At 39.7% G+C, this 14,672-nt stretch overlaps 1 protein-coding gene across 1 annotated transcript; it reads right to left on the reverse strand.

The window, feature by feature from the left end:
• Positions 1–2,141: 2,141 nt before the first annotated feature.
• LOC117290867 lies at positions 2,142–8,334 on the reverse strand. The gene is made up of 4 exons (XM_033772422.1): positions 8,264–8,334; positions 5,997–6,427; positions 4,903–5,012; positions 2,142–3,182 (listed from the first exon to the last, which is right to left on the reverse strand). The coding sequence occupies exons 2-4, from the start codon at positions 6,232–6,234 to the stop codon at positions 3,012–3,014; spliced, it is 519 nt and encodes a 172-aa protein (XP_033628313.1). The 5' UTR covers positions 6,235–6,427; positions 8,264–8,334; the 3' UTR covers positions 2,142–3,011.
• Positions 8,335–14,672: the final 6,338 nt, after the last annotated feature.

The following is a 14,672-nucleotide window of genomic DNA, read 5'->3' on the forward strand; positions in this document are numbered from 1 at the left end:
GTGGCAATTGCCAAAATATCATAAAGCAACATGAATGTTATGCACTGAAGAAATGCCATGCTTAGTTCTTACCCAGAGTAAAGAAATCCGAAGATCTGATGCAGATTGGCGAATGTTTTATGTCAAGTTCAGCTTCATGTAGCAACGACTAAACCAGAGCTGCTGGAGCCAAGGCATTGACACATGTGTATGGTGGAATGTATGTGACACAACATAAAGTCTGGGGGAAAAAGTTGTTTGGTGATAGGGTTGCAAAGAGTCTCAAGAGTGCTGCCATCAAACGACTACCAACAACAGATGAGCACTGCATTTTGGATGTCATCAATAACTACCTAATTTATAAACAAGTATCAACAATAAAACAAAACTTTTGCAATTTGTGCGTCTCAAATGTTTAAATCTGGTCCTCTAGAACCTAGATGTAGACTAACAGTCTACATGTTGCATGTAATAAAAATGTTTGCAAGTCCAGGGTGACTGTGGTTTTTTTTGCTCCGAGTTGTCGCGTATTTTACAATTTTGAGTTTCCATTTGTTGTGTTTTCTGCGCCTTTTTTACTTGAGGCCGTACTCATCCTACCACTCTTGCGCTCGCACCTTGTTCCCGTTTTTGAGGACTTAACCTTTTACCCTCATTTTCAAAGCAAACCTGGATTAACAAATGCATGCCAATTCCTAAAAATGGCTTGCGACCCTCAGTGCCCCCCCCCCTTATTTTAGACACGAAACCTCTCAGAAGTTTACAAGTTTCACAAGAGTCTGTGTATCACCAGAAGTACAACACCTTGGTCAAACAGAGTAACTATTTCTCTCTCCATTCGACCATAAAGTGATCTAAATCTTTCACAGAAATGTTGATGCAGAAGGAATTCTTCTTTTAGAAAATCCTAAAAGACTGAAAATAGCACCCTCTGTATACTTAGAACAAAATCCCAGCTGTCGATTTCACCAAACTCTTCCTAACTTAAAATTAATCTTAGGACTTAGGCTGAGTTACGTTACGTATCCATAGACATTAGGACGCATTGAACCCATCCTACATAAGTTAAGGACTGGTTTCTTGTCCTAACTCGATATACAATGTAGGATTAATCCTAGCGTTTCGTGAAATCGGCTGCTGACCACCTCAACAGCTGTACAGCACATGCTGAACAGGGCCCAATTTCATGGCTCTGCTTATCGAAAGCACAGAATCGGCGCTTACGGAAGCAGAGAATTCTTTGCTTACGGCAAGCGTGTTTCACGGGCTAGCGGCGAATTTTGGCTTCTGCACGTGCATACTCCACTTTATTAGGCATTCTACGCTTACAAGGCTAGCGTAGAAATTCGGTGCTTGCTTGTAAGCGGGGAATCGTGATCGTAAGCGCAGAATTCGGCGGTAAGCAGAGCCATGAAATTGGGCCCAGATTGGTTTATATTGTTTAAAAAACCGAGAGGATTTGAATTAGTTTTAACTAATTCCAAACCTCTAGGCTTTTAGAACAATATATACCACTATATTCAGCATGACGAATGACTCCTTTAATACAGAGAGAATACAACATTGATAGTTACAAAGATATCCAGTAGGCTTCAATGCACTCACAACATACATGTACCTGTGAGAAATGTTAGGGTTTTATTTCAGTGCGAAGGGAATGATAAACTTGAAAAATTACACCACAATAAAAAATATTGTTTTTCAGGTTGTTTTTATTTTTTTTTAAAATAAGGTGCCCGTTTTTTTAACCCCCCTCTCAACTTTTGCTAGGTTGGACATGTTTGTGGAACACCAATGCTGTATTTTCTCTTGAAATAAATGTTAATTTGTTTCATTATTTAAAGGCAGTGGACACTATTGGTAACTTCTCAAAATAATTATCATCATAAAACTTTTCTTGATTACAAGTAATGGGGAGAGGTCGATAGTATAAAACATTGTGAGAAACAGCTCCCTCTGAAGTGACGTAGTTTTCAAGAAAGAAGTAATTTTCCCACGAATTTGATTTCGAGACCTCAAGTTTAGAATTTGAGGTCTCGAAATCAAGCATCAGTAAGCACACAACTTCGTGTTTTTCTTTCATTATTAACTCGCAACTTTGACGACCGATTGAGCTCAAATTTTCACAGATTTATTATTTTATGCATATGTTGAGATACACCAACTGTGAAGACTAATCTTTGACAATTACCAATAGTTTCCACTGTCTTTAAGGCAACCAATAATAGTCGATTTATCTAGTGTCCTTCTAAAAAGCTTCAAAGGACTGCAGCATAAATTGATGTGACAATGAGGAATTTCCGCTCCCACATAGTTCATATTAAAATCAGAAACATATTAGCCAAGACAATGAACATTGTTTACAGGGGTTTTATCTAATAATTGCAGTATTAGAAACCCTGCTGTAGCTCACTTTTCACAAAGTTTATGTGTCACGAAAGGATGTGTCTGTAATACGTTTGCCTCTTTCCCATATGACTTGGCGTGCAAAGTCATTCACACGGCCAGAACCGCTGGTCTGATGTTGTCTTTTTCTCTTGCACCCTAGATTTTTCAAGGGACACAATATCTTTTATCTTTTTCCCTTTCCAAATTTCCAGAGATGCGGCTGGTACCCACTGTCACCTTGCTAAACGTAAATGGATTCAACATTCTTGTGATAATAGACCAATCCGCCGAAAAAAAAATTGGGTGCGCCCTCTATTGAAAATTACCAACTGCGGTGTCTTTTTTTTGCACAATCTAGGCATTGAAGACACCGCAGCAAATGGCGCGCGGTGCTCAACACTTGGGCGCCCGGTGCGCGTCAGATTGGTCTATACCACGACAGTTTTTGCCGTTATCTCATCAAGTAGACACTGTTTTCAGCTTCTTTTATCATTTTGCTTATAAATAAGCATACGTTGACAAAGAACAACCCATACTCCTATCGTTACAACACAGTCACAGTGGAAACTCTTTACTTCCTTGAATTTGTTGAAAATAATTAACATACTTATTGCACCATTACCTTTATAGCACTGCACTCTTTGTTATGAATCCCAACACTGCATGTGCCTGTAGAGGTCAAAGGTTGATTCTGGTGAACACGGCTTTGCTCGGATTTCCTGCAAGGTCAATGCGGGTACGTGCAGAATTGGTTCTTCCAATATCAGGTCAGGGGTGAACACATTCATTATATTTGGAGGGGGAACATCTGATGCCTGCCAAAGGAAGTTGAACATTGCTTAAATGAACAGTCTACATGCAGTACACTAATCCCCATTGTTATTTATCTGCAGGGATATGCAGCGTTTTTTTCATGCGTGACCTTGGTTTGAATACTAATTAGTCAAAAGGGCTTCTGGAATTCGGTCATTTTCAGCCTTTGCTGAAAAGTATCAACCAAAATAATGTACCAGTAAATTGAAACGAAGAGCATATCTGTCGTTATGTATAAAAAAACAATCGATGCAACTCAAATTTTAAAAAGAGAAATTTCATTCAGCCCCTGGTATAGATGGGCGCTTTTGTTATTGACTAACTTAGGCTTGGTGGTCGGGGTACCAATGCAAGGAAAAACAGCATGCTGCCCTATCAGTTGATGATGTCATCGTCAGCCAATCGCCCGTGCAAGAAAACCATTCTGTCTTATAGTTGACTTTTTCGTAATGTGAGTTTTGGATTAACGGTGGAAGTCGCTGTATCCTGACTGGACTAGGAACGATCAGGTCTCGGTTTAAACATTTCCAGGTAGAATATGAAATAATCTATCCATACATACTAATTGGGGACTGTTGCCGGGAAAATGCTTTCTCCGTTTTGGAAGCCATTTTTCACGTACAAATTACTCTTTTTAAAAATTGAGTTGCACTGATTTTTTTTTATACATAACGACAGATATGCTCTTTGTTTCATTTTACTGGTACATTATTTTGGTTGAGACTTTCTAGAAAAGGCCGAAAAAGACTGAATTTCAGAAGCCCTTTGTACTAATTAGTATTCAAACCGAGGTCACGCATGAAAAAATCACGCCTACTCGCGCAGATAAATCACAAAGGAGACTTATTAAATCGAGAGTTCTGCGGGTGGACTGTTAATAGACCCTTTTAACCCTCATAGCCACAACCAGGCCTGAGACTTCACGGAGGCAACAAAGGCGATTGCCTCCATGCCCCTTGGTCATTGCCTTGGTGCCTTTGAAATGCTCAAAGTGGAAATTTACAATTTCCTCATAGGGTGCCCTTAACCAAGGAGAATATGCCCTTGTGCCCTCCCCCTTTCAAAAACAAAGCATACAGGCCTGCACAACGCTTATTTGAAGCCCTGTTTACACAATGATAACGAAGGGTCTAGTTCTATCTTCATAAAGTGGTACCAGACTAACCATCTTTTTAGACTCAAGTCGATTTGCTTTAAAAGACCGATAAACTTGCTGAGGGCTGGAAAAGCCACTATCAGTAGCAACAGACGTAATAACACCTGGACCTATTTCACAGAGCTGCTTTTAAGCACAAATGTAGCTTAGCATTACAAAACTTTGCTCTTAGACTAATGCCTAAAGGTTACCAGCCAAAATACAATCTCACTGGTATTTCTTGTGACTGATATCTCACTCATTTTAGCTTAGCAGCAACTTAATTAAGAAATATTTGCGGCTTTTATAAGCAGCTCTATGAAATTTGCCCCTAGAACACTCTATTGCAGGGAACGATTTCATCCAGCAATTTTGCATAGCAAATTATTTAGACTGAACATGTTGTGTGCACACATAATAGCAACCGATACATCTTGTGTAGTATTTTGGTGTGTCATACAAGGGAAATCGTGAGCCTGTTATGGTGTAATTAGTGTCAGTGGATTGATTCTTAATTGTGTAGCATGTACATTCTGTTTACCTGGTACAGAGAGGGACAAAAAGTACTGAAAGTTTAAGCTGCCTACCTTGGTTGGTTTACGCCAGGGCTTTTTACTGTTGGTGTTTAGTCTGCTCAATCTCTCCTCCACCTCCTGTGCTAAAGTTGCCTCTACTGGTACATCAACACTGACCAGACCTGTAGAAAACAAACTTGAACCGTTTAGAATTGCAGAATGCCGGTGGGGACTTAACTTCATCAAGACAACAAACATCAAACACATGGGGAAGATCATGGGCCTTTTCCAAACTTCAGCTTGGGCTACGGCATCAATGTTAGAGCGGTAATTTCAACATCAGGGCCCAATTTCATGGCTCTGCATACCACCAAATAGGCGCTTACAATCGCCATTCTCCGCTTACACGGCAAGCACAGAATTTCATCGCTAGCTGTGTATTAAAGGGTGGCTGCAGTTTTTGTTTTTTTCATTTAAACAATTAAACATGACGTCATGTCGGTAACCCGAGACTTCGGGCCCCCTGGCTGTGTGCATATAGAGACGTGTGCACTGTGTGGCCTGGTACCTAGGCGCGTGTAGTTAGGGACCAGACTCTTTTTGCCGACGATATGTTTGAATTCCCGGCGTGACGTCGATGGTAGGGGCGGTAACAATCCACAAAAGAGGGGGGGGGGCATGACTTATTCGCTAATAACGCAAGTCAGATATGTCGGGAATAAACAAAGAACATTTTTATTGATGTTCAATACATATATCAGAAATAAATGACAGCAAAATTAACTGTTTTATTTGAATTCACTGCAGTATCCCTTTAAGCGTAGAAGGCCTAATAACGTGGAGTTTACACTAGCCAAAGTTCCCTGCTAACCCCTGTAATACCCTTGACGTTAGTGCAGAATTCCCTGCTTCCACAAGCACTGATTCTTTGCTTACAGTAAGCAAAGACATGAAATTGGGCCATGTGGAGCCTTGAGTTGAAAACTAAACCAAAGTTGGGAAAATGCCCCTTGTACATAAATCTGTGTAAGTTCTCGTTTTTCGTTTGCACTGAATAAAAAACAGGAACTTAGCTGATCAGCTAAAATGTAACTGGCTGATCAGCTAAAACAATTCCTACCTGTAGTGGAATATGGTTTAAAATGTCATGCCTGTAAACCGTTTACCTGAATATTTGTTCTTTTTCTTGGAGACATTAACACCTTCGGCAATCTTCTCGGCAAAGTTGATTCTAGCCATTTCGGACTTCTCCAGAGCCTTGAGCACGGTCCCCTCGGCATCGAACTCCATCTGCTTTAGAGTCTTCAGCTGGTGACCGAGGGCTGCCGTGGAGTGATACACAGGCTGAGAAAGCAGTGTACCATCATCAGAAGGGCTGTCAAATTGGACCTTTTTGCCTGCCATGCTTTTCTGTTTGTTTGTCAATGTCGACTATGGGAAAGTAGACTTTACTCTTTGTTTGGGAACCGATTTAAGGGTTGTTGGACCTCTTCATTCCATGGTTCACATCATGTAGAAAATGTATGCTCCGGACAATTGGTCCACTACAGGTATATCAACAGAGGTGGACCACTTTATGTAGTACAACCATAGCTTCCTGCAAATTAAACAATGAAGATGAATAATAATAATAATAAACATTTGTATAGCGCTTTCCACAGGCGTTTCAAAGCGCTTTAACATTGTCTGAAAAGATGTGTTTTTAGCCGAGTCTTGAATGAGCTGATTGAGGATGAGTCACGGATGTGTCACGAATGTGAAGAGAGAGCTTGTTCCAGCAGGTTGGTGCAGCTACTGAGAATGCTCTAGTACCATAAGCGGGTATTCGTGCGTGGGCCATTTGAAAGTTGAAGATGAATGTTGGATGTTGATCAAAGGCTCAGGGATGAAAAAGGCAACTGTGCGAGCTACGTGGTTCCCAGACGCGTGGACATTATGTTTTGTACACAAAGCACAGATTGGGTATTTTTTCTTTCCAGGACGAACATGTACAGATAAATCTTCGCGTTTATCCTGGGAAAAAATAATACGCGCACGATCGTCACTTGTCGTGACTTCGCGGTGCGTTATAGGACAATCGGCATTCGCAGTGTAGTGGTAAAACGGAATAGATGGGGACTGAATTACAGTAAGAATTAAAATTTTAACAATTTTTGAGATTGCAGAGTGGATTTCCTGGACCATTTCCTAGGTCAATGAGAGTTCAAAGAACACGTAGAGCCTAATTTTGGCGAAATTTGATTTAAAAAAGAGAGATTTTACCTCATATCGAAATGCCAAAACCCCCTTGTTTGTGTTGTGAGAGGACAATCAACCTGTTCGTGGAGACGATAGCCGAACGAACCTCATATCATAGTTCTAGGAGTAACCCCTCCCCCACCCCCCAAATGCCCAATGTATGGTTAAATTCCATACTTCACTCACTTTCACTTTGCCCAGTGTAGTACTACACACAACAGTTTACTACACATTTGAGCTTGATGATACACATAAAGTCAATTTTAAAAGTCAATTATATTATAATTATACTATAAATTATAGTTTTACTTAGGGGGTAGTCAGACAAAATCAAACTCAGACCAAACAGCATTCACAAAGGCAAAGCTGTATATAATCCTTGGAATTGGATGGGACAGACAATCATAATGCATGAAAATAAAAACTGCATAATCATATCATACAATTACACCATGACCGTGCATGGCCCATGGGCTTGGCATACTTCCTAGAAACTATAGTATAATAAGGCTTCCCCCCCCCCCCCCCCCCCCCCCCCGGGGGGAGCCCCCATGAGCCTCAATATATAGGGGTCTAATATTATGGGCCTCTTTAACGCTATACGTTTTTCAAATCAGCGTTGATAGGTGGAAGTTTTACGACCAATAGCCAGCAATAACTGAAGTTTCTTTTGGGAAAAGTTTCCGTATGGCGCCACCACTTTTTCATTCGAAATAAAATAATATAGTATCTAATTTACCTGATTGATAGTATCCCTTTTTGTAAAAATGAGTGAAAAAGTGGTGGCGCCATACCAAAAGTTATCCTTCTTTTGTACTACACTACCAAAACTTTCCCCACATATATACTCAATATACATATAAATTAAATAATGCTTGCAATATGCATTTCCTTATTGTTGAGTGAAATTAAAAAACATCGCCAAAAAATGCAATTTTCTGCTCGGTCCCCACTGTTGGTGTTGTTTTTCTTTCTGCCGCATCGCACGTTTTTCACGGGGGAACCTTATTCTAGAAGAAGTAGGCTTGGCAAGGCCAGAGGGTGGGGCTGAATGCTGAACACTAACAAAAATGTTTCGCATTCTTCAATCACAAGCAATTATTGATTAATTATTTTTACAAAGACCAAACCCGAGTCTAAAAGATATAAACCCCAAAACGTACAGCTAACAAGTGTCTACTCTCACCATACTTACTTTTTATTTACAAGAAACTAAGTTTTTCAGCTCCAAATACTGCACAAAAACCGTCGTGAGCCTTGTAATTGTAGTTTTTGTACCGCAACCAAGGTGACCTACCTTCAACGTGGTGGATAGGACGCAAATGAACGAATGTAAAATACGTACGTCACCCGTACGTACATACATAGGTTTACAGCGTCGTGTATGTAGTACGGAATTAGCCTTGGTTTCAAGACAACCAACGTTCCGATTATGCACGGCAAAAACTGTACACGCTTGTGTAATGAACGAACGCTAGCGGGCGCTCTGTAGATCAGATCCAGAAATCAGAGAAACAGAGCGCCCGCTAGCCTTCGTTCATTACAAGCGTGTACAGTTTTTGCCGTGCATATCGGAACGTTGGTTGTGTACGTGTGTGACCGCGCAACACCAATGGTTTTGGAACCCAGACTAGTACGGGATGTGTACGTGTCCATTCGGACCACCTATCATGTACTTGTTGAGCATTGTGTGTACGTGTGCAAATTTCCCGCGTGCTGATTAAAGAGGGCGCCCTCAACGATCAGAGTTATTCCCTTTTTAGGCCTTTTCTCATAGTAATATAAAAACAAAAAATATAAGAATTAAAAACCACCCTGCGGATGTGAAGCACAATCTTTTTTTTCACGCACACTCTAAAACTTTTGGTTTATTTGTATTGATAGCAAGTTTATTGTGCAACTCACAGCTAAAAAGAATATCGTACTTTAGGAATTATTGCGAGAGTGCAATCTTTTCGGTAGCCTACTCAAATGTACAAATGGTTGAAATATCACTTTAAATTTTGGAGGTCCTCTGTTCACTCACACATGTTTCTTACCTCTCAGTTTTTAAAAACTGTTTTAATTTTTAATATTGGGCTGAACAAAGCGAAAATTACTCAGAGAAAGCAGGATTTGAATCTGCCACCTCCGGATTAATCTGCCAGTGCTCTACCAGTGGAGCGTGAACATTCGTTAAGGCCAAGGTGCAGGATTGATTGATTGATTGATTGATTGATTTATTGATTGATTGACTGACTGATTGATTGATTGATTGATTGATTGATTGAGTGATTACTCTACCAAATGAACCTGGAACAGAAAATGCAATTGATGAACATGACATCACATGTTTACCCATGGAGGTAGACTACCTCCATGGTTTACCAAAGAGCCACTTTCTGCAGGCACGATTTGTACAGAGCCTTGTGGAAGAAACCATGAAATCTTATATTTTATGGAGATTGCCATGTCCAATTCTTATCAACTTTTGATATGATGAAAGGGGGCACATCTCAAAACTTGTCCAGCTTTTACTTTCTTAATTATTGGATTTATGTTGAAATTATGACACAAAATGTCAACTTTCCCATATATGACCTGTGCCAAGGTCACACTTATTGTAAACAAAGTTCACAAGGTCTATATATAAAGGGCGGTAAAAGGGGGGGGGGTAGGGGTAGAGAGAAAGGGTCTAGTGAAAATAGGGAAAAGAAATTTGTTTATAAGTGAATGAGGCAGACTACAAAGGGGGATAACTGTGGGGAAAAGGAGACAAAAGAGACAAAAGGTTATTAGTCATTTCCTTCATGGATGATCAGACACTGTGGTTGAATGGTCTGGAGGCGCCTTCTCCACAGTTTCTCCCTGCTCAGACGAACAGTCTCCGATTGTGTCTATTTAGTTGTGTGGGTTCGGTGGGTGTACATGCAGTGAGAAATAATGGTAGGTATTAACAACATGGAGGTAGGAATATAACTCAAAAATCACATTTTCCTTTTGTCAAATATCCTCTTTTTATTATGAACTCCTTGCCTTTGCACATCACACAACCTATCATACTTCATTTATTTGAATATAGCCTGGGCATTCCTCACATATCAATAAGTACACAGTTTTGGCTGTCCTAAAAGGCAAACAAAAGCTGCCACGATAAAAAAATTGTGGTATCTATACAAAAAGTGTCTCACATCTGTATTGCTGATTTATTTTACAAAACAGCCCGCTTATCTCCCTGATGATCAAAGCACACATTAAACCTGGGCCCAATTTCATAGAGCTGCTTAGCACAAAAGTTTGCTTAGCATGAAATGTCTTTCTTGATAAAAACAGGATTACCAACCATACATCAAATACATCACCGAACAAATACCATATTGAAATCGTATAAATTAAAGTATAATTTAAATGGCAGTGTAACATAATATATACCATCAGTATTTCTTGAATTACGGAAAACAACCTGGCCATACTCTTGACACATTTTGACACAAGTGTTGACTTCATTTTATATGCATTATGCAACATCAGGAGGAATGCCCAGGCTATATGAAGAGTTTGATAACAGCCGTGCATCTGTTAGTATAATATGACAAACATCCAAGCCAATCTATCATCTAACATCATAAATGAAGATCACATGCACACTAGGCACTCTGTACAATGCTCTATTTACTATGTACACAAAATTGTACAGTGTTATGTACACTCTCTATGGGCTTCGTGCGTTGAGTATCTTTGTGGTATGGAGTGACAGATTGTCAGTGCATGGCAAACCCTTAACAGACACAATCCCGACCATGACTCATTGTACTTTAATACAATATACAAAGTGTGGACCTGAGAACAAAAGAGGTCCACTTATTGTAGGGATTTGAAACACTATGTGGACTTATATAGGCCCACGGCAAGGACCTGAGAACACATACTGTAGAGATTCGAAGCACTATGTGGACTTATATAGGCCCACAGCGAGGACCTGAGAACAAAAGAGGTCCACATACTGTAGGGATTCGAAACACTATGTGGACTTATATAGGCCCACAGCGAGGACCTGAGAACAAAAGAGGTCCATATACTGTAGGGATTCGAAACACTATGTGGACTTATGTAGGCCCACAGCGAGGACCTGAGAACAAAAGAGGTCCACATACTGTAGGGATTCAAAACACTATGTGGACTTATATAGGCCCACAGCGAGGACCTGAGAACAAAAGAGGTCCTACTGTAGGGAATTGAAGCACTATGTGGACTTAAACACATCCACACAGTATCTTTGTAGAAGTGTTGAAAAAACAAACGAATGTCCACAGAGTGACTACAACACAGAGGTATGACGGTTTACAGTGTAAACAAACCAAAGAGCAGCGTGCATGGACCAGCACGGCTGCTTCAGAGTGCTTCTGCCTTGGGTGCGGAATAAAACATGCTTGACCACGCAAACTGTCCGAGCTGTTTGGTTTGCATACAATGTATACAAATGTGTCTATTTCAATGTTATTGCCTCCCAAACTATTTCAGACATTTGGGTTCAACCAGAGACACAAAACCTGGCAGACAGACAATCACGGTGTCATTTACTACGTGTTGATTCTACATGTACATGTATGAGAATATACTTCTCAATTAACTGTTCAACCAACAAAACGTGTGAAAATGTCATCAAACGTGGCAGCCATACTTTTGAGAAAACAGACTATACTATGGGGGTGCACAAAGAAAAATTTACTCAAGCAAGATATGAACCTGCAATCTCCAGCTTTACATGCCAGTGCTCCAATAGTCTTGATTGACAACGCTGTTTTTTTGTTGCATTAGTCACTGGTAGATGGCGCAACAACAACTGGCTTGTAGGGACTGTGCAAGTCTATGAATCTGGATCAAACCAGTTTGGAGCCAGATATTTGCGTCATACAAATATTTCTCTTCTCCAGTAATTTGTGTTGCGATATCGGCGTTGTTAACAAAATAAATGTTGCCAATCAAGACTAGTGCTCCAGCAACCCAGGTACATAGCACTTTGTTGGCTGTTTGCCTATTTAGTAACCAACCTGTAAACATTTCATCAAGTATGGCAGTCACAATTTTTAGATGTCGTAGGAGAACAATTCGCAATTTTTGTGCTTCAATATTTACTTTTCACGATTTTACAAATCAAAAACTGCCCGTTCGGGAAACAATTTGGGCAAAATTCTTTGCAAAAAATTCAGGCCCTTATTTCATGTAGCACCTAGAAGTACAAGGGAGCTTGTAGCAACATACAGGCCAAAGCCTAGCACTTGATTCTTGTCATACCATGCCACAACAATGCTCACACTTTAACCAGCCCAGTCAAGAGATAATTCTAAAAAATATCATATTTACACATTTGTTTTTTTTTATACAAAGATTTGATACAACTAGTTTCCACAGGAAATAATGGAAACAAATTTATATAAATTTATCACACTAGAGGCACTGGGCCCAAAAGACAACAAAAGGTGTGCATATTAAAATTGATCATTGGCATATTATTATCTAAAAAGTGAACATATTCACAGATCTTATGAATATTCATATTTTGTATACAAAATGCCCATTGGAGGTTAAAGGTCATGAGTTAAATGTCATGAGTAATGGAAAAATACAGCTGCATGTGACGTTAAGTTAATACAATCAGGAGAAGATTTGGAGCCTTTCTCAAACCTCAGCTTAGGCTCAGGCTTAGGCTCCGCACGCTGTGTCTGCAGCTCGGCCTTTAAAGACACTGGACACTATTGGTAAATGTCAAAGACCAGTCTCCACAGTTGGTGAGTCTCAACATATGCATAAAATAACAAACCTGTGAAAATTTGAGCTCAATCAGTGGTCGAAGTTGCGAGATAATAATGAAAGAAAAAACACCCTTGTCACAGGATGTTGTGTGCTTTCAGATGCTTGATTTCGAGACCTCAAGTTTTAAATCTGAGGTCTCAAAATCAAATTCGTAGAAAATTACTTCTTTCTCACAAAACAACGTCACTTCAGAGGGAGCTGTTTCTCACGATGTTTTATACTATCAACCTCTCCCTATTACTCGTAATCAAGTAAGGTTTTATGATATTAATTATTTTGAGTAATTACCAATAGTGTCCTTTAACAGGCATGCAACTGCCCGTTGAAAAAAAGAGAGGAAAGTTTCGAAGGCACAACGCAAGTGCGGAGTGAGGCAGCCGAAACGCCACGGGACATGAGACCCACAATGGTACCCTAGAACATGTTGAGGTTTATTATGCTCTAAGGTGCATTGTTAGCATGTACTAGGCTTATGTTACATTATTGTAGTTGTACATTGTTGTTGCCAGGCATATTATACTAAATGTAGGCAAAAAAATATATATATATATATTATTATTTTAGCGCCAAACATTTTTTTTTTTCTCGCAGAATTCCGTGGAAACGCGGAAGGGTTGCATGCCTGCTTTAACCTGCATTTTGGAGCCGCGCGTATTGCACGAACATCGGCACACGGAGCATTAGCCAGAGCCAGACCCCAAGCAGAGATTTGAGAAAGGCCCCTGGTCATCACTCTGTGGATAATAGATTCATTAATTTCATCTAAGAGCCATTTCTGTTTCCCTCTAGAATAACTTACTTGGTCATAATAACCCCCTGGAAGTGCGACTTGGAAATATCCAAATTTATTGGATAATTTAGTTTTCCTCAGTTGATCCACTCTGTGTTAGAGACATACACAGAGTGCGCTGTTAAAAGACGCATCAAATAATAGAGCAACTGGTCCACTTTGATTATTGTTTTAACTTGTGATATGTCTAAACTGTATGCAGTTTAGAGTGATCATGTAAAAACATGATTCTTTTGAAGTGTACTGCGTCGAAATAAGACCATTTTTTACACGCCTGTACTAAGTGACCGACAAGCGCCTAGGAGTGCTCAAAAGTTAATTTTGGTAACCCATCAGCAGTGATTTTCAGTGCTTCCCTTCCAGGGGTTAGTGACGAGAGGTATTCATACGGCACACTACCCATGGTGGCGAGACTGCTCTGATTAAAAAAAAGTATCATAAAGGAAAACACTATGTATTTGGCTTGCGGTAACAACATGTGAGTATCTACTTGCCAGGTAGAGTTTGTTCTTAAAGAACTGTCTCGCTATGCATATTTCTTTTTCTACCGAGGAGTAGACTTATCGGATTTTTTGGGAGACTTTTTAGTTTTGAAAATAACTGTTCTGCTTATTAACTACTACCCGGGCGGAGGGCAAACTCTACCTGGCAAGTAGATACCCACATAGTGTTACCGCAAGACAAATATATATTGATACCTCACCAAAGGGAAACACAACATCAACGTTTTACTGTTTTAATCTAAAGATGAACACGAAATGAAATAGTGAGCAAAGACCCGACCATGAAACAATTACTAACCTTTAAGTTGTAAAAAACAAATGTTTTATAAAAAGAAACTTGGTTCATGTTTGTTGTTTATAAAAAGAATTTTGGTTCATGTTTGTTGTGTTCTCATTTAGCCTTCGAGAAAGACTCTGCTAGGGTCAAAACGTCAGGCCATTAACTATTTTTTGCATTTATACCATCGGTCCATTTGGTTGGTAATCAGCTAATTTTATTTTCTCATAAAAAGAAACTT

This window comes from Asterias rubens, chromosome 5 (assembly GCF_902459465.1).
Source record: "Asterias rubens chromosome 5, eAstRub1.3, whole genome shotgun sequence".
NCBI classification, from domain to species: Eukaryota; Metazoa; Echinodermata; class Asteroidea; order Forcipulatida; family Asteriidae; genus Asterias; species Asterias rubens.